The sequence below is a fragment of the Ambystoma mexicanum genome, chromosome 6p, assembly GCF_040938575.1.
Source record: "Ambystoma mexicanum isolate Mex_15411 chromosome 6p, UKY_AmexF1_1, whole genome shotgun sequence".
Classification (NCBI taxonomy): Eukaryota; Metazoa; Chordata; class Amphibia; order Caudata; family Ambystomatidae; genus Ambystoma; species Ambystoma mexicanum.
The window spans coordinates 1,342,089,916-1,342,112,479 of record NC_090935.1 but is presented as its reverse complement, the minus strand read 5'-3'; the positions used below and the strand labels follow the sequence as shown (position 1 = coordinate 1,342,112,479).

General features: G+C 48.9%; 1 protein-coding gene across 3 annotated transcripts in view; it reads left to right on the top strand.

Annotated features, from left to right (window-relative positions):
- Positions 1–2,692: 2,692 nt before the first annotated feature.
- PLGRKT (plasminogen receptor with a C-terminal lysine) overlaps positions 2,693–22,564 on the top strand; it is a 510,003-nt gene continuing 490,131 nt past the window's right edge. Inside the window, exon 1 of one of the 3 annotated variants that reach the window (XM_069626014.1) lies at positions 2,693–2,937. Coding sequence is in view for 1 of the 3 variants with exons in the window: in XM_069626012.1 (XP_069482113.1) it covers positions 3,018–3,261 (244 nt within the window). In the remaining 2 variants the exon portion in view is untranslated. Of the gene's footprint in view, positions 2,938–3,002; positions 3,262–22,564 lie in introns of those variants that run through there. The other 2 variants (XM_069626012.1, XM_069626013.1) reach the window with 2 other exon arrangements.

The following is a 22,564-nucleotide window of genomic DNA, read 5'->3' as shown; positions in this document are numbered from 1 at the left end:
CCACTAATCTACCATTAAAAAGGAGAAAGCTGTGGTACCTTTTGCACCCTGAAATCAGACCGGCTTGCTGCCCACTAACTGCTTGCCCACTGACTGCATCCAGCGGTACCTGTGCCATACAGTGACCCGAATTGCCCAGCTGTTCCCTACCCGGTGACCAGACCTTGCCCAGCTGACTTTTGCCAGGCGCGCCACCATTTGGTGACCAGAACCAGTTGACTGTCCAAAAATCCCAAAACTAAAAAGTGGACTGGGAGTATAATCCCCACCCTATAGAAATACATAGCCTATCTTGTCTTGCTTTTGTCCTTATCCCACTCTCTGAGTAGTCATATTTATACCCTGGTAACTTGTTGAAACTGTTAGAATTATCTGTGTATCCTGTCCTTAATGTTTAAGTGCTAGCGCCATCTCTTTTCAATTTTGTCTGGTGTAAATTATAAGCCCTTAGTTATACTTGGAGTAATCAAACTAATTTCCATATATTTTATTGTTGGGGTTGAGCACTGGGGTGAAATGGTTGACCTCGCAAATCCACCTTGGAGCTTACTGTGTTCCTCTTTAACAATATAGCCTAGATAATTTAGTCGAAGTAACATTTTCCTTTCTTTCAAAACCAATTTTCTCACTTTTGACTGCATTATTTACCTAAAAATGAACCTCACTCTACCTTCCAAATCTCTCTCAATTCACCAGCTAGAGATCTATTTTCACCTCTATATTGTCTCTGTGATAAATATCAATTCCCCAGTTTAAAACCGCACTCCAAATCAGAGTATTTCACCCGGTTTTATTAAAAACCGTTTGGGTAATTTAAAGCGGGAATTGAGGAAATTGTAACTTTTCAACGTGTCATTTGGCTGCAGCATGCTCTAAACTGTTCACTCATTATCGAATTGTATGCCTTTTGCTGATCCATTGCCTTGTGAGTGCTAGTGATAACATACCTGCTATTGCGATAAAACATGTATATTATAATTTAACCACACATTAATTAATTATTTGTAAAATTCTAGTGTTATTTTAGGCCTTTGGGGCTTAAAGTCCGTTTTGCCTCTTATTCAGTGAGGGAAAGTCGGATTTTTATTCTGCTGCTTCTTTCTATCCACTCAGAATTCGATTATTCGTGGGTTGAGGGAACATTACAGGGGGAAACCTTAAGTTGGGGGCCATCTAGCCTCATCCAAAAAGTGCTCCTATTCAGTGTGCTTTGTATATGTTCTAGGAGAAGGTTAACCAAGCGCATTGCTTCTATTTTCATTTTAAATATTAAAAATGGTATGATTTCCTTTGAATTTAAAAAATAAATAAATATTGTATTTTCACCAACCGGCCTGGTTCATGGTCCATTGTGACCCGGGGTATTTGAAAAAAGGGGGTGCGATACGAGTGGTGTACCATCTCAAATTGAATTTGCATAAGATAAAGAGAAAGGCACATCAATTGAGCGCTACATCCTAGGCCGAGACCAAGGTGTGTGTCGCCTGACTGAAATCCTTAACACCCTGATGCCCTGGTCGCTGGGGTGTAACAGAGCCCCTGCTGGGCACCTCTTTCGTCATACTCCGGAGCTCCTGCCAGGTAACTCCAACTCTGATAGCCTGGGTGCTCCCAGGCCATTGTCTGGGTCTGTGTGATCATGGCCCATCAGGGTGACCCCTGCAACTAAGTATGGTGGGTGTCCCCACCACCACACAAGTATGGTTCATGTGCCCATGAGACAGCCCGCCGTGACCACTGAAAGTGATCTCGTTAGGTGTTCCCAACAACAGTGTCCTGGTCCCTGGACACCAAAGGTTAATGCTCATTATATCTATTGAGCATGGCAACATGCATAGTGGTGGTATTTTTAGGATTGGCTGTGGAGGACTTTTTCTTTTTAAATATGTGCTGTCGGGACCAGCCTCATTTCTTTCTTTTAGCCCAAGAAGAGAGCTGGTTAGTTAGGTCTTGCCCCTTCATTGGGCGAAAAAGAACCCCCAGCTCTACCTGGCTGCATAAAACAGGACTTTTACACTGCCCGCCCCCCACACTGATGTCATTCTGGATACTCCTCTGGCCCTACTTCAGACTATTCTTCCCAAGTTGTTTTTCTCCTGCATGCCTTGTCGTGAGTGTGCACGTCTTCATCACTGGTTTTTGATTATTTGTGGTAAAGTAAGCAAGTAATCCACTACATTTGTTTGCTAAAAAATGTTGCATACAAAATAAGTGACTGGGTTTTCCCAAAAAAAACGTATTCACTTTTATGTAAGAAAGACACGTCAATGTCCTCGGAGCCTAGTTTGCCATTGAAAAAAAGGTTTTCGACCAATAAAGGGTTGGACACACAATCATAGCATATAACAAAAGCTATGTGTAAAATAAAACCCCCTGTAACATTTGTTTGGCTGGGCTAGAACCTCACATTTGGGCTAATTTGCAATGTTGCAAAGGTGGCTCTGAATTGGAAGGTGAACATCTTGCCTCAAATCGCTTACTCTACTAATGGCATAGAATTATAATAATGTCTTTGTTTGCGCTCTTCGAGTCGAACACCTCATTAAAACTTGAGGTTAGGCTGCGTGTACTGTGATTGGACTGGGCGCTGGCAGTGCAGGTTTTGGTAAAGCAGGTTGGTGTTACGAAAGAGCCCACGAACTCTCTAAACACACTTCCGATACCAGTGAAATTGAGGGCGAGGCATGATTTTTGCACGGCTGCTGACTGCAGAAGCCGCCAGCGAGCGCCACTGGGAGGGAGCGAGTCTGTGGTAGAAACTCCGGGCTCATCCCTGCTTGGCCACCGGGTCTTTTTACAGCAGTGGCACTCCCAGAGCAGCAGTGGCACTCCCAGAGCAGCAGTAGCCCCCGCCGCCCTGAATCCGAATCCCCTGAGGCACCTTTCAACTCCGTCCAACCGCTGCATGCACTGACCCTCCGTCCCCTGGGCTAAGTGGTAAATATCAGCAAAGGCTTTGTGCGCAGGGGTCAGTCTAGCTGTCTTTCCGTGTGACCGTCAGTACACCCTTGACTTTCATGAAGCAGGGCTGCGTGCTCGCGACTGTATCGGCGCGCGCGTCTGAAGGTGTCACTGGGCTCTGGAAGGCGGGGGGGGGGGAGGGCTCTGTGCCTGTGTCCTGTGACTCTTGTAAACACTGGATAAACGTGCATTTGTACGTCGGGACGGAGCCGCGGGGTAAAGGGCAGCAGAATAAAGCAAGCGGTGCAAGCAGCACCAGGGTGAACTGCGGGCCGCTCTCACTTGTATTGCCCGGGTTGTGTAAGTACCTCGATCCTGCATTTGCTACAGTGGTTACAACTCTCCATAATGTGCTAGATTATGTTACAACAATGCGTTATTGGCGGGGCTGAAAGGATCTAAGGCTTGGCTGAACGTGGACTTGTTGCTGTCTGTTCACCTTCTGTCGCGAATCCTTTGACCCCTCATCATTGACTATGCTGGGTGGGAATGATGGGAGTTGTAGTGTAAAACATCTGGAGAGCCAAAGGTCCCGCATCCCTGGTCTAAGAGACTGTTACAAGCGCTGACACACTGCTCAATAGTGCCCTCCTTAAATGTATTTAAACTGCAATGTGACTTGTGAACCAGAGTGCACAAAGGTGCATTTACCACGTGGGTGCAGATGAGAACCATAACCTGGGCATTTGTCCATCAGCTATACCATATGCATCACCCATTACTCATTCTTGCCAGCCCCTTTCCTTTCCCCTCCAGTAAGGTGCTGAATGAGACGTTTTCCTTTGGTTTGGCATAACAAGGCCGCAGATTTATTTTCACACATATCTATAACCACAGCAAACAGATATTGAAAATAGCTCCAAAGATGCGGCGACTGCTCCTCGTCCTGCTTCCCCCTTTTTATCCATGTCCATTGCAGGCCCAACTCCCCCAAGACCTTCGAGTCTGAGAACCGCCTGCCCCTGCAGGTATTTGCGGACTGGGGGAGCGCCGTTTGTTGGGGGGAAGCTGAGCCCCAATTGCTACCGCCAGGCACCCCCGCCGTTTAGGCTCCCAGGAGGCGCGGTCCAGAATGGGCGAAGCCCCTTCCGGTTTAGCAATGGCTCATTCGGAGTCTTTCTGTTCTCATTGGTCGCCACAACACCGCCACGCCAACGGTGGGTTACCGCCCACCGTGGCTCCCCCTTTTCCTAATTTGTAACTCTAGAAAGTTCTGTGTACACCTTGCTGCCCGGTGCCAGTCCTTCTATCCTTCTTTGACCAGGGATGTCACCTTTGCCAGTTGTGCCTGATCCTGGGGTACCTCAGTCCCCCCCCACCTTTCCATCCTCCTTGACCTGCTCTTGCACCACCGGCTCCTGGTTCTGCCACTGCTCTGAAGCCAACTGCCTCCTTCTCTTCCAACCATCTCCTTACTAGGCACAACTCTCCCAACACTCCGTGCCTGGTAACACCCTGCCCCTGCAGGTGTTTTTTAGGGGTGAGAGAGCGCCATTTGTTCGAGGAGGCTGAGCCCTCGTTGCCAACCCCAGACGCCCCTGCCGTTTTTAGGCTCCCAAGAGGCGCTGGTCCGACTCCGTTCCTTGCATTATCCAACCATCTCCTTCGTAGACACAACTCTCTCAACCCTCCGTGCCTGATACCTCCCTGCCCTTGCAGGTGTTTTCGGGCTGAGAGAAAGCCATTTGTTCGAGGAAGCGGAGCCCTCGTTGCCACCACCAGACGCCCCTGCCGTGGTAGGCTCCCAAGAGGCGCTGGTCCGACTCCCGAGTAGTGGAGTCTATAGACGAAGCTACTGTACATACTGACTTGTCTTTTGGTTCAAAACTTATCCCACCTTTTGCCACCTACTAGTGGTGTTATATTGATTCCACCGAACCGACCCATGTGCGCAAGCCCAATATATTGCGTTGTGTACTAGTAACTTTCCGGACCACTTCTGCAGCCCACTGGCTAGCCTGAGCCCTCTCCCCCGCATCAATGCCCTTGCCACTACCAGGCCCTGCGGTGCTAAGGTACCCCACCATGACCCAACCTGGACAACCTGTTTTATAGAGTATGCCCTCCTGTGCATTGACCTCGGTGGATCAGCCACTGACTTGAGTGCCCCAGCAACCTTCACCCCCTGGCCAATTCAGGTATGTCCCATCCCATGCCCACTAGAATCTGCCCAGATATGGTTGCCTACAAGGGTATCCGTCTACCTCCGTGCCCTTATTGCCTCCCCGGCCTGTTCTCCCATCCTCACCTAACCTGCTTTATATCATTTGGAACGTTGGTAGGAGGATAGGTTTTTTCTAATGCGCTTAATACCCAGAGGTTTCCAAGCGCTAACATGGGATCAAACTTTTGTTGCTCTGTGTCCTCATGCTTCCAAGTCCAGCCTGCTCCCCCTGCGCTGACCTCACCTCTACGCTTTTGTACCTCCCTGATTAGCCCTATTCACTTAGGTACCTTCACTCTTATGTCCTCCAAATTTGCAATGCCTTGCCACTCATGTCAAATCGTGTGACCCTGCATGATCCCGACCAACCAGATGGGCTGGTTTCTAGTGACATGTACGAGGAATGGTCAGCCAACCCGGGCGCGAGCCCGCGTCTTCTCCTAGACGCCTCTGAGTGTCAGGCACCTTCTCACTACCACTGAATGGGGGGGGGGGCAGACTAGCCTGGGCATGCTGCCTGAAAATCCTCTGCTTTTGCCCCTTCCCTTATTGACCCCTTATCCCCTTCCGGTTCGTAACTGTCCCTTGGAATGAACCCTGCAAACTTCGATACCCCTGCATATGTACTCCACTCGTACCCCGTTGGCCCTGTGCACAGCTGCCCTGTTGGACATCCCCCTCGGTCCGGCGCTGCCCACTTTAACCATGGCTCCGCGCACGGCGGCACAGAGAGAGCTGTACCCCTGGGTACTGTAAAGAGTCAGGCCCAATGCTCGTAGTGCCGCTCTGTCATACCCTCCCCCTTATCATGGTAACGTGATGCCATGCTTATCGCGCCATACATCTATACCCCTCTCACCGTGTAAAGAGGTTTGCAACACTGCTTATCGCGCACTTTGTATTACTGGCCTCGTGGCATTCCCACATATAATGGAAAGGGTCCTGCGTTGCTACCCCTAGCGCCCTTCCGTAATCCTTCCCTCGTAGCACCCTCAAACCCACTGTAAAGAGTCCTGCCATAATGCCGCTTGCGATACCCTCCCTGTGGTGCCCCCACGTGTCGTGGTGGCTTAATGCCATGCTGCTCATAGCCCCTTCCGTCATACTCCACCTACCATGAAAAGAGTAATGCAGTACTGCTTATAGCGCCCATATAAACCTTGCCTCGAGGCGCTTCACCACCCTTGTCGCCGAGTCCTGCCATAAGGCTCCTAGCGCCAGTTTTCCCTGCCCACCTCGTGGCGCGCCCATAATGAAAAGAGGGGGCATGCACTAATGCTCCTAGCGCCATTTTGAAATACCTGCCACGTGACGCTCCCCAAAAGCGACTGTACCAGGCCGTGCCATATTGCGCACCCCCCCCCCAAGGAAAGGGTCACTTCACCATGCTTCACCCATTGATCTCGCAGTGTCCAAGATACTCATTCCCCAGACAGGTAAGGTAAGGCTCTTTTGTTACACCCCTTGCACGCTAGCCGCGTTGTCCCCGATTTCCATATCCCTGGCTTAAAAAGGGCAGCGCGAGCGCACCCTTCCCTTCTACTGTTGCACTTGTTTGACATATTTTTTGCAGGCCTCCGCCTTGCCGTATAGACCTGTTGCCTGAGACGTGCCACGCTTCCTGCCCTTCGTGCCACCTTCACTTAATCTAGACATTATGCAACTTGCGCCGGGTTCAAGTCACGCAATTTACTCTGTGCATTATGCCCCTTGTGGGCCATGCGTGCGTACTTGACCGATTCCGCCTCGGCCTTCCCCGCCTTTCCAATGGCGCGACTTGAGGCATGTGTGATAATAGGGCCGGCAACGGCAGTGTCCGATGCCTGCTAGACCCTCCCCTTAGCTATACAAGGCCCGGTCGTGATGCGACCGCCGTGGCCCCCTACACCTTGTGCTAGCCTTCCGCTGTTCCCTCACCCATATCCACCTCAAAACAAACGGGGTTCTGTACCCCACTCCACCTTCGCTTTTGTCCCACCGGCCTTAAATTCCGACCATAACCCACTCGAACGAAAAGGTTTTGTACCTCAAACCGACATTGCCACTGGCACCACCAACATTAACTGCGCCCATATCCATATTAAAAACATGCTGCACGACTTTCTTTTATTAACGAAAAGAGTTGCCTACATTTTTTTTTTTTTTTTTTTTTTTTAAAATTGCCCAGGATGTTCCGGACATTGGATTAGAACTCAGGTCCCCGGCATTCCAAGACCAAGCACTTAGCAGTTGAGCCACTGGTGGCTGTAGCAACGAAGAAAGAGTTGTGCCCCCCCATCCGGCATTTACATCTACATTTGATCCCCCAGGAAATTGCTGCCCCCGTCGGAGTACCTTTTGGGGGTGACAGGGGTGTTAACCTCCCCCCCACTTTCATCGTAAACCGTTTTGCCCTATTCCTTTGGCCGGGGCACCTTTTCCTCAGATATCCGGTCCTCCCCCAACATTCTAGCACATTATACCAATGGCCGCCCCCTCAACCAATTGCAGCGAAGAAACCAACTGCTGTGCTTTAAACATAGCTCTCAACCCCTTGCTGCCCTTTGAATAAATGCGCCCCCACCACCCGGTGCGACAACCAATGTCAAGGCGCTCCCCGGAACTCCCCACAATAACACATCCCCCAAACGAAGTTGGTACTTATTCATCAACATCGGGCGCATAAAAGGCAGTATTGGACTTGCCGGGGTTCAGACCTGTGACCTGTAGATCACATGCAGGACTCATCCGCCGTCGCTCAACCCACTGCGCTATCTCACCAGTTTATAACAGCAGAAGCATTGTAGTCCGAAGCCCTTCCCTTGGGCTACTGCTCTGCCCAATGTGCTTGCTTGTATTCCCTTGTAATGGCAGTGTCCGGAATGCAAAATCGCCCCGTAACCCATGCGTTACTTAAAACGACCCCCAGAAACATGGTGCGGTGCCGCCGCCTACAGGTTTTACTACCAACGCTCACGGTAACTTACCCATTCCTTAAATCTAGAATTTGTCACCGTGTTCCTTACATCAGAGTTATCACTATTACTATACAACCGCGTTTACCACCATCGTATTCTGCTCAAAAGGCCTCCTTGATCCCCGACAGTAGTTAACATTCCCTTGTTTCAAAAGACACGTTGATTTTTTCTGTTCCCTAACGTGGGATCCGAGGCGTGGTGCTGCTGGATTTGCTCTAATGGCACGTCCCGCGGAGCTATCCTGCACCTCATCACGCGCCTCGACACGGTCAGAAACTAATGCGGGCACCGAAAACGGCAACGCCAGGCTGCCGCCGCCCGCCCGCTTCCTTTACTCCCCCAACTCCGCTGCTGCTCGCTACTAATGGACAGCGAAAGTGTGTCAGCTTTGCTTTCAGCATGAGTCTGATTTCCAAAAAATGCATTTTGAACAATTTAAGGATTTGATCTGCATTGGCAGGGAATCGAATCCGGGTCAACTGCTTGGAAGGCAGCTATGCTCACCACTATACCATTAACGCCTGCCTTCCCCTGGGTTACGGCCTCTCCGCCCGGCTATACTAATATAATAATAACCCATTGAAATACCTAGCGTCTGGCCCCCAGCACCGAGCCCCGCAAACCTCTCTCGCCTAACCCTACTCCTTACCCGCCGCCCATTCCTGGCCGCCGCAACGTTCCTCGTTGCTGCAAGGCACACCATCGCCGGAACCCTCTTCTTCTGGGTCGGGAACTCTGCATGGCCTCTTGCTCAGCCCAAACTGGATCAGGAACTGCACGGCAAACGAAGTCCTCCACTCGAAACGAAAATCCTCTCATGCTTGGCGGGCGCCCGGCTGCTGGAAGAGCTGCAAGTGCTCCTGTGCCGGGCGCCTGCCGCTTATGACTCCCAAGCTCCTCCCCTTTCTTTTGTTGCCCTTCGCGGGCTTTTGCAGCGCTTGGCGCTCTTTTCCTGTCTCTTGCCGCCCTCTCCCCTGCCCCCGCGGGGGGAGGGACGAGAGAGCGGAAGGAGGAAGGCCCCTGCCCCAGTTATCGGGGTGCCTCCTCCATTTCCCTTCGGGTCTCCGTTCGTCACCTTCATATGAGATGGTGACAGGGGCTAGTATTGGTTAGATTGGGAGCCGACTATTGCTTGTTTAAAACCTGTTATTTATTCATCATTCCAAAGTTTAGAGAAATTGTGAGCTCACCCTTGGGCCTACCTGTAGAACACCACAACAAATTGTAGATACAAGACAGATATATATGTGTTTATATATATATATATATATATATATATCACATTAGTACCCTGGAAGTGGGCGCTGGCCAATCGGGAAGCTCAGAATGCGGGCTGTATTCTCTGCTACAAGCCTGTGCTCCGAGCAGCTTAAGTGCTTCTGGCCAATGCCCCCTTCCCTGCTCCACTACTCCTTCCCTGCTCCCCCCTCACTCTTTAGCACTCGTGTAGTTCATAAGTGGGTGCTAAGGATGTATTAAACTTGGAGAAAAAAAAAGAAACCTTATCTCACGGTGTAGTATTGTGCACCATTTTCGACACCACAGTCATCAACACAGAAAAGACTCAAAAATGGAGTATGGTGCTGCACCTCAAGGTAAGATTTTTAAAAAAAAGCTTTCTAGACCCTCAGCCCCCGTGGATGCTAATGGCGACATTGCCCTCGGGGTGGGCTTTGCTTAGGTCCTTAACTTGGGCATCAGGCCATTACTGGCAGGGTCGGCCCGTGCGTTCTATCGCCTCAGTATATCATATTTCCATAAGTACAGCAAATAAATATTTGAATGAACATACAATATCATACAGTGGTAAAGATAAAAGAAAATTAACGGTTGGTGAGTATAGGTGCAACTCTAGAATCGTTTGATGGTAATTTCACATCTAGTATACTATATCCAAGGAGGGACTCCTAATCGGAGAGGGATTTGCATGGACCTGGGTGTGTTAGGAAAAACTCCCAGGCAGGTTGGGGGCTGCAAGGAGTTCGCAGACTCAGAACTCATGGAAGGCCTAACTCCTTCCCTTCCCAAAAGGAACACAGGCCCAGACGGACAACAAGTTCAAAACGCAGTTTATTACAGCCAAACCCAACAGGGATCAGTACACGGATAGAAGAAATCCAGGGACATCTCAGTGAGCTCTGGCTCGCAGGCCAGTTTTGTTAGCGGATTGCGTCATATCGACGTCTCAACCTGGGCCCATCACCAGCAAACCTATCTTTGCACGGGATTGGGCATTGAGTGGTAGTCCACCTATAGATGTCCTTACACGTGTTAGTTCACTGGCTCTTGCATGTCAGGTGGCTGGTCTGGCCCGTCCCCAATTACCTAGTACTCTACAATGTTGCAGTGTGAGAGTCTTGTCATTGGTTCTTGCCTGTTGCTACCCACCCCTGGGATCCTGAACTGTGATTGGCTAGAGCTGGTCTCCCCAGTCCTGGGATTTGAAATGGTTCTCAGCTCGAGGCGTACCTTCTCAAGGTAATAAGTATGACTATGTGTATGCATTGTAACTCGTGCATCACCAAAGACTATGAGAGTGCTCGTTCTCATCATGCAACACTCGTCTCCCGATGTAACTTAATTGTTAAGCCTTTGTCTGGCTGCCTGAGAGTGTTCTTCATTCCCAGCTGCTGGTTTGTAGTCATCATCTACTTTGTCAGTCATGTGTCCAGAGGCCGTGTTTTCGAGCTCTGCAACTCCGAATTATTCTGATTTTATGAAAAAGTATTCCGATTTGCTGTGGCTGGTGTTATTGTAGTTCAGGGAATGGAATATCACTCGTATCGTGGTGGCCTTGGCAGCCGTCCTTGTCTCTCAAGTTTGCTCCTCAGTGCAGCCTGAATTTGCTCGGCTCAGCTCCTGCCGAGGTTCTTGGCCTGTGGTGAGTTGCCTAAGCCATGGCATGGCTTCTACATGTTCGTGTTATTATATAGTTCTTCATATGTTAGTAATGCATTGAATCTGTCAGTCACATAGGTGCTCCTGTAGTTCCAAAAGTTATTTGCATGTAAGCATCTGCAAGCGTGTTCAGAATCTGCGTTGCTGCAGTTAGGCTAATGACAAAATAATAAAACAAGGACAGTATGTATATGTATCTGTCCTCTAACTTCTAGAACTGTTCCACATGTGTTCTTCATGTATTCGGGTTCAAGAGTGTGTCCCGCTATGCGGATGGCACATGAGCTTTGTGTCTAACGCTGCTATGTCATGGTGTCTCTAATGACGTCAACAGCACAGCTTCTTGGTGCTTTAGTCGAGGCTGTCAAGTGAGGTCTCCTTAGTTGCATCCTGAGGCTCCTCATCCACTCTAGGTAATGCTTGTACTGCTCCTGGGCGATATGGTTGGCGTAGTGGGTACCTTTCTGCATATTTGTCTTCCATGAGAGCACTGGGGATCGGGCCAAAATAGTATGGGCGATCATGGTATTTGCGGTTCTTCTTCCGGGCCATGTGTCTTGCGGGATGGGGAGCTGGGGTAGGACTCGACCATCCCTCCTCAGTCCCCCCTCTGGTCGACTTGTCGACCACATTTCGAAATGTCCAATTCTTCTCTCTGAGTTGCCATATCTTTGTTATCCCTCTGAGATGTCCATAATAGTTTACATGCTCATCGAAAGACCTGTACATGTAACAGCATGTTCCTTCGGGGTTGCACAAGATCCATTTTCCTTCATAGGTTCTTGGATCATTGGGGTTGTCCACCTTTATTGTTCCTCCTGGGAATAAGTCACACTGTGCAATTTCCTCCCTTAGTCGATGTTGTTCTTTCACAATGTTATGTGATGTTTATGTTATTTGGAATTTATATAGCGTATTAATACATCATTGGTATGACCTCAAAGCGCTGGTAGGTTGAATGCCCTTGGGGACCGTAGTCTTGGTCAGTAGTGAGGAGAAGGTGTAGTAGGGTGCATGGGTGCAGCAGTTGTGTGTGCAGCTGATGTAATTGCCTGATGGTAGCTGCATCCTAGCATTAGGTGTGGTGGTTTTAATATCCGTTGAATGTGTGCAGTCTGGCGGGTGGACGTCCAGACTGGGTTCTGGCTGCGTTAGGCCTGACGGACGCTTATGTGAGCAGCTAGGCTGGTTTGTCATGGGATATAGCTCAGTTTTATTAGAGTAATGAGGTGTCCATGGGGTAGTATTCGTATGTGAGCAGCTACGCCGAATTGATCGAGGGGTATAACCGCACTCTAGTTGTGTGATGGTGTAGAGCAGAGAGTAAGCTTAGTGATATGGAGAGGGGAGTGTTTGGGTGGAGTTATGATCTAAGGAGATTGATATTCCGGATTTTAGGCGTGGGTCGCTTGTAACGAGTCACTAGGCGTATTCAGTGGTGACATTGCTCGGATCACTTTGAGCAATTAGTCATCGGCTGTTAGGTTCAGTCGTTACAGATGTTCGTGGTTGGTATTATGGAAAAAGGGAAGTCTTTAAAGGTTTGCAGAACATGATATAGTCTTGCGTGTGGAGAATATGTGGGGGAAGCGAGTTCCATAGGGCCACGCTTGAGAAGGCAGACCCTCCGATCCTGAGAGAGTTAGTAGTTGGAATTACTAGAAGGAGGGCGGTGCTTGATTTTAGGGTGTGAGACAGGAGGTATGGTTTTATCTTATCTTGTAGGTATAGTGGGGCAGTCTTGTGCACTGCTCAGTGAGTGATGCATAGGGTCTTAAAGGTGGTTGTTCATCCGACAGGGAGCCAGTGGAGGGGTCGGAGAGCTGGAGAGATGTGGTCTCTAGGGCCGAGAGCAAGGAGTAGTTTTGTGGCAGCGTTTTGGGCTCTTTGGAGTTTGTTGAGTTGGTATGCCAGGGCTCCTAGGTATAGGGAGTTAGCATAGTCCAGTCTTGACATCACAAAAGACATAACTGCAGCAAGTCTGTTCGGGAAGGAGAGGTAGGGAAAGATGCATCTGAGAAGTCTGAGGTGGTAGTGACAGGATTTTGACACGTTGTTGATCTGACGGGAGAGGGTGAGGCATGAGTCCCTAGGTCAGCCTAGGTTTTTTACTGTGCCGGGGGCTGGTGGGACTCGGGCCATGGGAGCGGATGAGGCAGAAGGACAGTGTTGCTGCACACCATGATTTCAGTTTTGCACGGTTCAAGAGGAGGTGGTTAATTGTCATCCATCCATCAATATCGTTCAGACAGGCTACAAGGTCGGGTGGGGGTTGGTGCCTGATTTGGGGTTTCTTAGGATGATTTGTGTATTGTCAGCATAGTTGTAGCACGAGATGTTGTGCATGCGGATGATTCCAGGAAGGGTGGTCATATAGAGGTTGAACAGGAGAGCAGATAGGCATGCGCCTTGCGGTACCCCAGTGTTCACTGAGCGAGCAGCTGAGACAAAAGGGGAGAGGAGAGTTATTTGTTTCCTGTTGCTGAGGAAGGAGGCGATCCTCTTGAGAGCGGTGCCACGGATTCCAAGGGAGTGGAGGCAGTCAAGGAGGATTGAGTGGTTAAACGTGTCAAAGGCTGCAGAGAGATCAAGGAGAATTAGTGCAGCGCATCCTTCAGAGTCTGCAGTGACCTTGAGATCATCCCAGATGGAGATCAGTGTGGTTTCAGTTCCATGTTGCGGTCTGAAGCCAGATTGTGCGGGGTTGAGGATTCCAGAAAGGCATTTAGCTGGAAGTATGATGTTCGGTTGATGAGTTTTGCAAGAAATCTGGTGTTGGAGATTGGTCTGTAGTCTATTGGGTCAAGGGGGTCGAGGGATGCCTTTTTAAGAAGAGGATTGACATGCGCTATTTTGACAGCATCAGGGAAGATGCCAGAGGTGAGGGAGTCATTTAGTATGACTCTTGCATGTTCTCCTGCACAGATGGATGAACATATTTCTTTCAGGACAGAAGCGGGACAGGGGTGGAGGGGCGACCCAGATGGTTTGCTGGCAGAGTGTAGGTCAAGGAACTCATCTCCGGAGATGGGTTTGAAGGAGTCGAAGGTAGGGGAAGTGGGCGTCGGGGCAATGGGGATAGGGGGGGTTGGCGGAGGGGGGAGAAGAAGGACAGTTTGGTGTTAAGGGAAGTCGTCCTGTCAAGAGCAGTGGTGTAGAAGTGTAGGGATAGGCAATTGCAGAGTGATTGAGATGGTGTGGAATGGGTAGAGGTGCAGGTGGGTTTGACGAATTCTGATATGATCATGTGGAGTTCTTTGCTGCGGTTTCCACAGTTGAGAATTTGTTTATTGTAATAGGCTTTTTTGGCCTTCTGGATTTCGGCTTTGTAGTTGCGGTGGTGCAGGGCCAATATGGATCTGCTGAAGTGGTTTTAGAAGCTCGCCATTTGTGTTCAAAGAGTGTTTTTTAGTTTTCTGGTGTTCCTAAGGTGGGGCGTGAACCATCTGGGGGATGGGCCATTGCGTGAGGAAGTGGGGTCCGAGGGTGTGAGAGGAATTAGTGAGTCATTAAGCCAGGAGTCAAAAGAGCCGATGGTTAGGGCTCTGTCTGGGTTGGGTGTTGCAGGGGGACGTAGAAGTAGGGCTTCAGCTAACTCAGGAAGGATCTTGATTTTGTTCCAGCATTTGAGATCCTGTGGGGGGGGGGCGGGTGAGCAGTAGGCGGGGGGACAGGCGTGTGGATAGAGAATGGGATGACGTAGTGGTCGGTTCAGATGAGAGGCTTGGTACAGGATATATGAAGCAGGTCCTGGGTGCTGAAAATTGCATCGAGGGTGTGCCCCCTTGAGTGGGTTGGACTAGTGGGGTTGTTGGGAATATCGAACCAGATATTGAAGTTTCCTAGGAGTGTAAGAGATGGGTGGTTTAATTGAATGGTAGCTATTGAATCACAGAGGTTATCATCCTTCATTCCCCCTATGTTAACGTCCATCAGTATCTGCATCCCAACTACCTCTTCTGCTGTCTTCTGGCACCTTGCAATGCATATCTTGATCGCAAATGCTGATGCTGTTCCTAATATAAGTGCTCCTGCTATCACTTTCAAACCATCCGACAGCCATGATAGCATCCATGACCATAGATATGCCAACCAGTTCTTGTCTTTTCTGTCCCACATGCTTCATCTTTGCATGCATGTGTGCTAATTGTGCAACTAAATCTGAGAGAGTTCCATTATCTTCACCGTTAGCTGGTATAAATGTGCAACATTAACTCCCTGTCTTGGCGCAAACTCCTCCTTCCATCACTGTGAGGAGATCAGGAGATCCAGAACGTATCCATTCTGGAGTGCCACCAACCTAATTGCTCTGAGCTCTTCCTTTATGGCGTTGAACCCGTTTATTGTTGAGAAAATTGTTACCATCAGCTCCCATTGAGTGATCTGTAACCACTTGGAATTTGTGTATGTCTGTATTCCTGGTATCAGTGATACGAAGGACATTTGTGTTCGACTGAACAGCCTGTGTTCTGCTGGGACCTCAGCCAGCACCGCTTCTGACTTTCCTGAGAAATAATTCCTCCCTCCTTTCACCCTTCTCATTCCTGCCGGTTTCTCTGCCTCCTCGGGTTCAGCTGTTGGTGCTTTCACAACTGACATCTTCCTTCCTCTGTTATTCTCCATATTTGGGAACTCTTCGAGCTTCACGTCTTTCTTGGGCACCATCAATGAAGACATGTTGATGTGTACCAGAGAGCATACTCCTCCCCAATCAGGTGGCAGTTTTCCGTACACCTTTGATCTGCACGCCCAGTAGTGATCCATTAGCACTGCTCTTCCTACGTTCATTGCTGGAAGGTGTCCAATTGCCTTGCATCCTACATTTTCACCCACTTCAACATCACTGTTGTTCTGATAGCACAAGGCTGGTGTCTTCAGGGGAATTATGGGCATCGGACCAGCTTCGTTCTCTACCCAGGTTAGTACATTTTTGCACTTGTGTCCCACTCCTTCAGGCACTTGTCATTCTCTTCCTGCACCTTATTCACTGCTGATTGTGCCAGCGTCAGTGCTTTTGTTCTTACCACTCCATCTTCCCATCCGTCATTAGAATATACTCGTCCATAGATCAGTATCGGTGGTCTTTCCCAGCATCCAAGCTCTCCTCCTATCTCTTTTACTCTTGAGTCCTTCAGTGTGATAGTCCTCGTCTCTCCTTTCTCCGGTCCGTCTCCTGTCTGTCAGTTATGTACTGTAAGCCATCATGTAGCTGCCAATAGTTATTCCTCATGTCTATTGTTTTTATGTAATTATCTTTATTTAATTATCTTTAATTATCTTCAAGGTCTTTTTGGACATCCATCTCAGTGTTGCTGACCTCACTTGAAATCTTCCTCGCATCTGCACCATCGCGAGATACATCAGGCACTGTACTCTTGCTGTGGGTATTTCAGTTGCAATGAACATTCGTGTAGCACTCATGGCGTAGGGGATTAAAGAGCATACTTAACAGCTCTCCCCCCGGTGGTGTCCCTGCCCACTTTGAACATGTGTTTGTACCACATGTTATTTGTAACCCGCGCTGTGTCTGTGAGATACATAACAACTCCCTTCATGTCTGCATCAACACTGCGCTTACCTCTCCTTACCTTATCAGCAGTGTCTTCTCTTCCACCTGACATGGTCGTCCTTCCTGCTAGGGTTGGGGTAATGTTAGTAGAGGACACAGCGGTAATACTCATAGCATGATACATTGACCAGAACACAAGGGCCAATATGCCACTGGGAATCAACAAACACCAGTGTGATAATTTCTTTTATTAGTCCTTTCATTACCGCTTACACTGCTGGATCCTTGCAGCTGATGAGATGATAAAGTTGCCTGCCTGAAAAACGCACAGAAAGCGTTATTTTGTTAGTACTTGTCAGTACCCTCAAGCTCTGTGAACGAAATAGTCGCTAATTACAAAGACCTCCTCCCAAACTTGTCTTATTAAGGGATCTCGTAATGTGGGCAGAACAGGTTATGCATTGTGTAAAAGTTGTGAGTAAGCTTGGGCCAGATATTCTATGAATACAAGGAAATACACTGTGGCGGATCGGGCTCAGAATCTTCTTGGTCTCCTTATTTAATGCACAAACTGGTTGGAGAACATTTCAGGGTTATCACTGGGAGGTAACATCGTAGAATAGCCTATACAGCCCTTATTACATTCATGTAGTCCTGCGTGTGCGGAAAGAAAAATCACAAACGAACAGTGCTTTTAGCTATCTATTTGGACCAGTGCACCAGTTGCAACTTCTGCATCATTGGGTGTCCTGCCCTCTCTAACTATGTGTGATCCGCTTGTGCTTGCTGTTCGTCGAGATGTTGAATGTTAGCTTTGTCTGGCATTGTAGTTTTGTTTCCAGGTACGCCCACTGCTTTCTAGGGCTTGATGTCCTCGTGCTTTCCTTAATGCTCTGTCATTCACAGCCTCCACAACAGGAGGTCTCATGAATCTAAGCGAATTCCATCGGCAGAAAAAGTTCTTGAGGAGGACCAGGTCCCCCACCTTCACTGAATGGTCACGCTTGTTATCAGAGTCTGTATTATTGCAGCCGCTCTCTTCGTTGTCTTCAGGCGCGCCCTGGATCCGCTGTATCTGGTGAGAGATAAAAGACGCAGTAGAAACCAGGGAAGTGATATAGTCAGACATTTATTGCCGTAGCACATCTGCATTACCCTCAAAATCCTTCAATCCCCCAATGGGAGGAGCCAAGGGGAGATGCATGTGCAGTCCTGTCACCACCTCTTGGGGCGTTAAATAGTGGTTGGACCCTGGCTTGTTGCACAATTCAGAGAGTGCCAACGGCAAACGGTGAAGCCAGTTTTTCTTGGTGCTTTGCTGAGTTTTGGCAATGCACTACTTTTGGAGTCCATTCAGGCGTTCACACACTCCATTTGCTTGTGGGTGGTATGCACAGGCGAATTTGTGCTTGATGCCCACTAGTGCTGTCATGTGTTGAAAGAGTTAATTGGTGAATTGAGGACCATTATCAGACCGCAGGACTTCACACACACACACACCCTATCTTGGGAAGACTTCCCGGACCAGAAATGTTGCTGCTCTGAGTGCATCGGCGTGGGAGCATGGCCCAGCCTCTATCCATCTGGAGAATGGGCAAACCACCACTATCATGTAGCGGTATCCTTGACAGACTTGGCTCGTGTCCCCATGAAGGTGCAGAAATGGGCCTACGGCTCTTGGTATGGCTCCTCTCACAACTCTTAGAGTATGTCCTGTGGTGAACTGCGGACAAGTCAAGCAGTTACTAATGAAATCAGCTACATGTTCACTCAAATGTGGGCAAAACCATGTTTCTCCAATGCGAGTAGCAACAACCTCCTTCTCTGTATGTGTTGGATGATGCAATTGTGTCAGTGCTGTTTTGAATGGTGCCAGCGGCATGACCGCCATCCCTGGGTTGTTCTGTCGCCGTAAGGCATTGGTTGGAGACATTGAGCATCCTCTCTTTACCCATAGCTCATTTTCTTGTTGTGGTGCAGCTCCCTGCAGTTCCATTAAAGATGCCTCTGGTAATGCATTGTAACCTTCCCTCATCACCATGTTCCTCACTCCTCCCTGGGCTTTTGGCCTTTCTCCCAGTTCCCACAGGTTCTCAAAATATGCTGCACACTTTGCCTCATAGTCTGCTGCTTCATTCCCTCTTGAGACCGGATCTTCCGCTCTCGTGTGGGCCTAGCATTTCACTAGTGTCACCTCCTTTGGGTATGCGATTACCTCAATCAGTTTGCCTAACAAGAGCACATGCGGCACTGAGGTCCCATCGGCTCTTCTGAACCCTCTCCTATTCAATCGCACCAGTCCTGAATGTACTGTTGATGTGACGTAAGCACTGTCCGAATATATTGTCACACGCTTCTCTACACTGTGTTCCAGTGCCAGTACGAGGGCCACTAGCTCTGCCACTTGTGCTGAATAGTGGGACGGTAATCGTGCACTCACTACTACCTCACTTGTTCCTTCCTCCTTCAGTCTTATCACTGCAGTCCCAGTCCTTCCAATCCCATCAGTCTGGTCAATTGTCGAAGAACCAACAATGCACAGTACGTCCCGCCCCCCCCTCAAGTGCGTTCTCCTCCACCTTACGTGTGTCACTGAACAACTTTTTGTTCCTTTTGCAGTCGTGTGCATAATCTCCTAGTTGATGGATATCTGCCAAGAATAATGCTTGGTTAACTGTCCTGCATCTTATTATCTTCAGTCCTGGCTTTGATAGTATCACCTTGTACCCCGATGCTCTGTGTGTGGTCAGTGTGCTGTTTTCTTGTGTAAAATCGCAAAAAGGGCATGCTCCACATTCAGGGTGCTGGCGCACCCCATTGTCACTGTTGATGACTTCTCCACTTCGAAGGTTGCTGCAGCCAAACTGTTTGCATGGGTAATGTCCTCTCATCACTGGGTCGAGCTGTCCACTGTAGTAAGCAATTGGCTTATGGCCCATGCTTGTCTTCTTAGTCGGCACCATTTTCATCACTACACCGTCAGTGTATGAGAACAGGAAAAACTCCTTTTTGTAGTCTGGGGTCCCCAACACTGGAGCTGTACGTATTGCCTGTTTCAGTTCCTCAAAGGCTTCAGTCATGTCTGTGGTCCATATCAGTGTCTTTGTTCCCTTCTGAGTTTCCTTTAGTGTAGTCAGTAGTGGCCTTGTGTATGTGCTGTAATCGAAAACGCATGCTCTGCAGTAATTGCACAACCCCCAAGAATCGTTGCATTTCCCTCACTGTTTTTGGTTGGGGAGTGTTCTGTATTGTTTGTGCTCTCTTCGGGGCAATGTGTCTGCCATCCTTGGATATCACCTGTCCAATCTAGAGTACCTCCCTCTGACAATACTGTAGTTTGGCCTTGTCCACCTTGTACCCCTTATCTGCTAACACTGTCAGCATGTGTACCGAGTCCAGTCTGCATTGATCCTCTGTCTCACTGCAGATCAAAATGTCATCTACATACTGTAGGACTGTTCCTTCTGTCTGGATGTTGCTTAGATCCATCTGAATTACCCTGTTAAGGATGGATGGTGACTCGCAGTACCCTTGTGGAAAACGAGTATGGTTCCACTTCTGGTAGTCGTACATAAAGCTGGTTAGATGTTGTGAGTCTAGGTGTAATGGTACTGAGAAGCAATGCGTTCTTTAGGTCGGTGACCGTGAAGCAGGTGGCTTCTGCCGGAATGGCACACAAATTTGTCGCTGGGTTGGCTACTCCTGGATACTCTGTTTCTACCATATCGTTCAAAGGTCTTAAATCCTGAAAAAAAAAACGCCATGATCCCCCGTTGGCCTTGCACATGGGGTACACTGCTGTGTTGCATGGAATTCTGATGGTACCAGTATGCCTCTCTCTATGAGGGCGTTGATAGTCTCATAGATGCCCTCATTTGCCTCTTTGGTTAGGGGATACTGCTTTACTCTTGGCAAAATTGCTCCTGGTTTCACTTTAATCTTCACTCCCCCTATGCTCTTTATGCAGCCCACATCATAAGGACTTGTGGTCCATAAAATGTCCGGGACCTTGGCCATGTCCTCCTCCCAGAATGTGGGCGGCGCATCCAGCGCTTTCGCCATTCTCTGTAGTGATTCTGTAACCAGAAGGTTACACTCATTTCAAACATAATTTCCAGTTCCTGCCGCTCTTCTCCAAAGAGCTCATCATCTGTCACTGTTGTTAGCCTGCACCCTTCTGCAACTGCAATAATTGCTCTCCATGCCCTCCTCGTGTCATCTGTTGTATGCACCGTATCCAATCCTCTCTGGCCAACATTGCCTCAATGTGTGTCTACAATAGGCCTGAACAATCTGTTTTACTCTTAGCATGCGTATGCCTGGTGTTGAGCATATTATGCCCTTGTCTGTGAAGGAAATTGTCAAGTTTAGTCTGCTCATGATGTCTCATCCCAATATGTTTACAGGTGTCTGTCGAGAGTAAAGTAGGGGTAGTGATAAGACGTGATCGCCTATAGATGATCGTGAGATGTTACCAGTAAAAGGAACCACTTCTCGAGCCCCAGAGAATACATGAGTATTCTTGGCATCGCCGGACAACTTAAATGTTCCCTCTGTGATACATGACCTAGTCGCCCCGGTGTCAACAAGAAAGGAAAACGTTTTGTCACCTATCACCACCCCTATGCAAGGTTCCTCCGCAGGGTTGGATGTGATCGACAGGATGGGACACATCAAGTTCGTCTGTGGGCTCTCTTATTGAGGATACATAGATAGCAGTTCCCTGTAAAGGGGTTGTTCCCCAGCATGGTGACCCTTCCCACTTGTCTCACTGGCACTGTCGCCACAGTATCCATGGCTTCTTGTGTGCCATCATCTTGTAGTTCTGTGAGCTGTTGTGTAGCTCCCCTGATCTGTGGTGATTGCAAATACCTGGGTAGTGGTGCTGCCTGTGTCTGTACCTCTGTTTGTGTTTGTGGCATCTACTGATACGAGCCTTGCATCTGCCCTTGCTGTGGCTGACCCTGAGCATAGTAATCATCCTGTCCCCCCTGACCGTTCAGCTGCCCTTCATCTCCCCAATTCTGTTGTGCCCCTCTGAATCGGCATGCTCTAGAAATGTGTCCTAGCTGCCCGCAGGTCCAACACTGTAGGGGTTCCCTTCCATGTCCTGGGAAGCCACCATATTCCCTGGGCCTGGCTGCATCTGAGGTCCATAGCCCCAAAACCCCCCTTGATTGTGGTGCATCCGTGGCCTGAAGCCACGCCCTCTTTGGAATCCTCCCCTTCCTCGAAACCCCTGCTGTGGGCCGCCCCACCCCATTTATCCTCCTCCCATGGGTGGTGCAAATGGTTGTGGTTGTTAGTAATGCTGCTGAGGTGCTGGTGGGGTGGGGCCGGTTATGACCGCCCCTTCAATTGCATACTTTGATAGCTTCTTTTGCACTAACTTGGCCTGATCTGCCTTCCTCTCTTGCACCTTCTGTTTAACCTTTTCCTGCCATAGCCTGTTGTGATGTATGATATGATAGGTTATTTTATAACGCACTTAATACCCAGAGGTTTCTAAGTACGGACCCTGGGATCGAACCTGTGTTGCACCGTGTCGTCTTGCTGCCTAGGCGAGCACGTTGCCCCTGAGTTATCCTCCGGAGACATTTCTGTACTATTGTACTATTGCGAGCTGTATTTCTGGCCATCCCTTTGCTTCCATCCCCACCAATTTTCTCAGACTCTTTTGTACAGGTTCTGGTAATCCCTGCACTAAGATGTGATAACATATTGCTATCGTTTTGTCCAATGGCTCTTGAGTTTCAAGGCGCCAAAGCTCTTGAATCTCCTGAATGTATTTCACAGGGTCTTCGTCATCTCTCATCTTGCGTGACGTAATCGCCCCAATGTTGGAGGTGTCCGGGTATTGTGTTCGTAATGCTTGTCACACTGCTGCTCTGCAATTGGCAAATGGTGACCCGTCATGTGCAGTGTTCTGTATCGTCACCCCTGGCAACCCTGCCATCTTCCATATGTCATTAGCTGCGTCACCCAGTATCGAAACTAATAAACCCTTTACATCACCCACTGCCAGTCTGTGACCCGCTGTCAGTTTCTCCATTTCATAATTCCACTTCTCTGCTA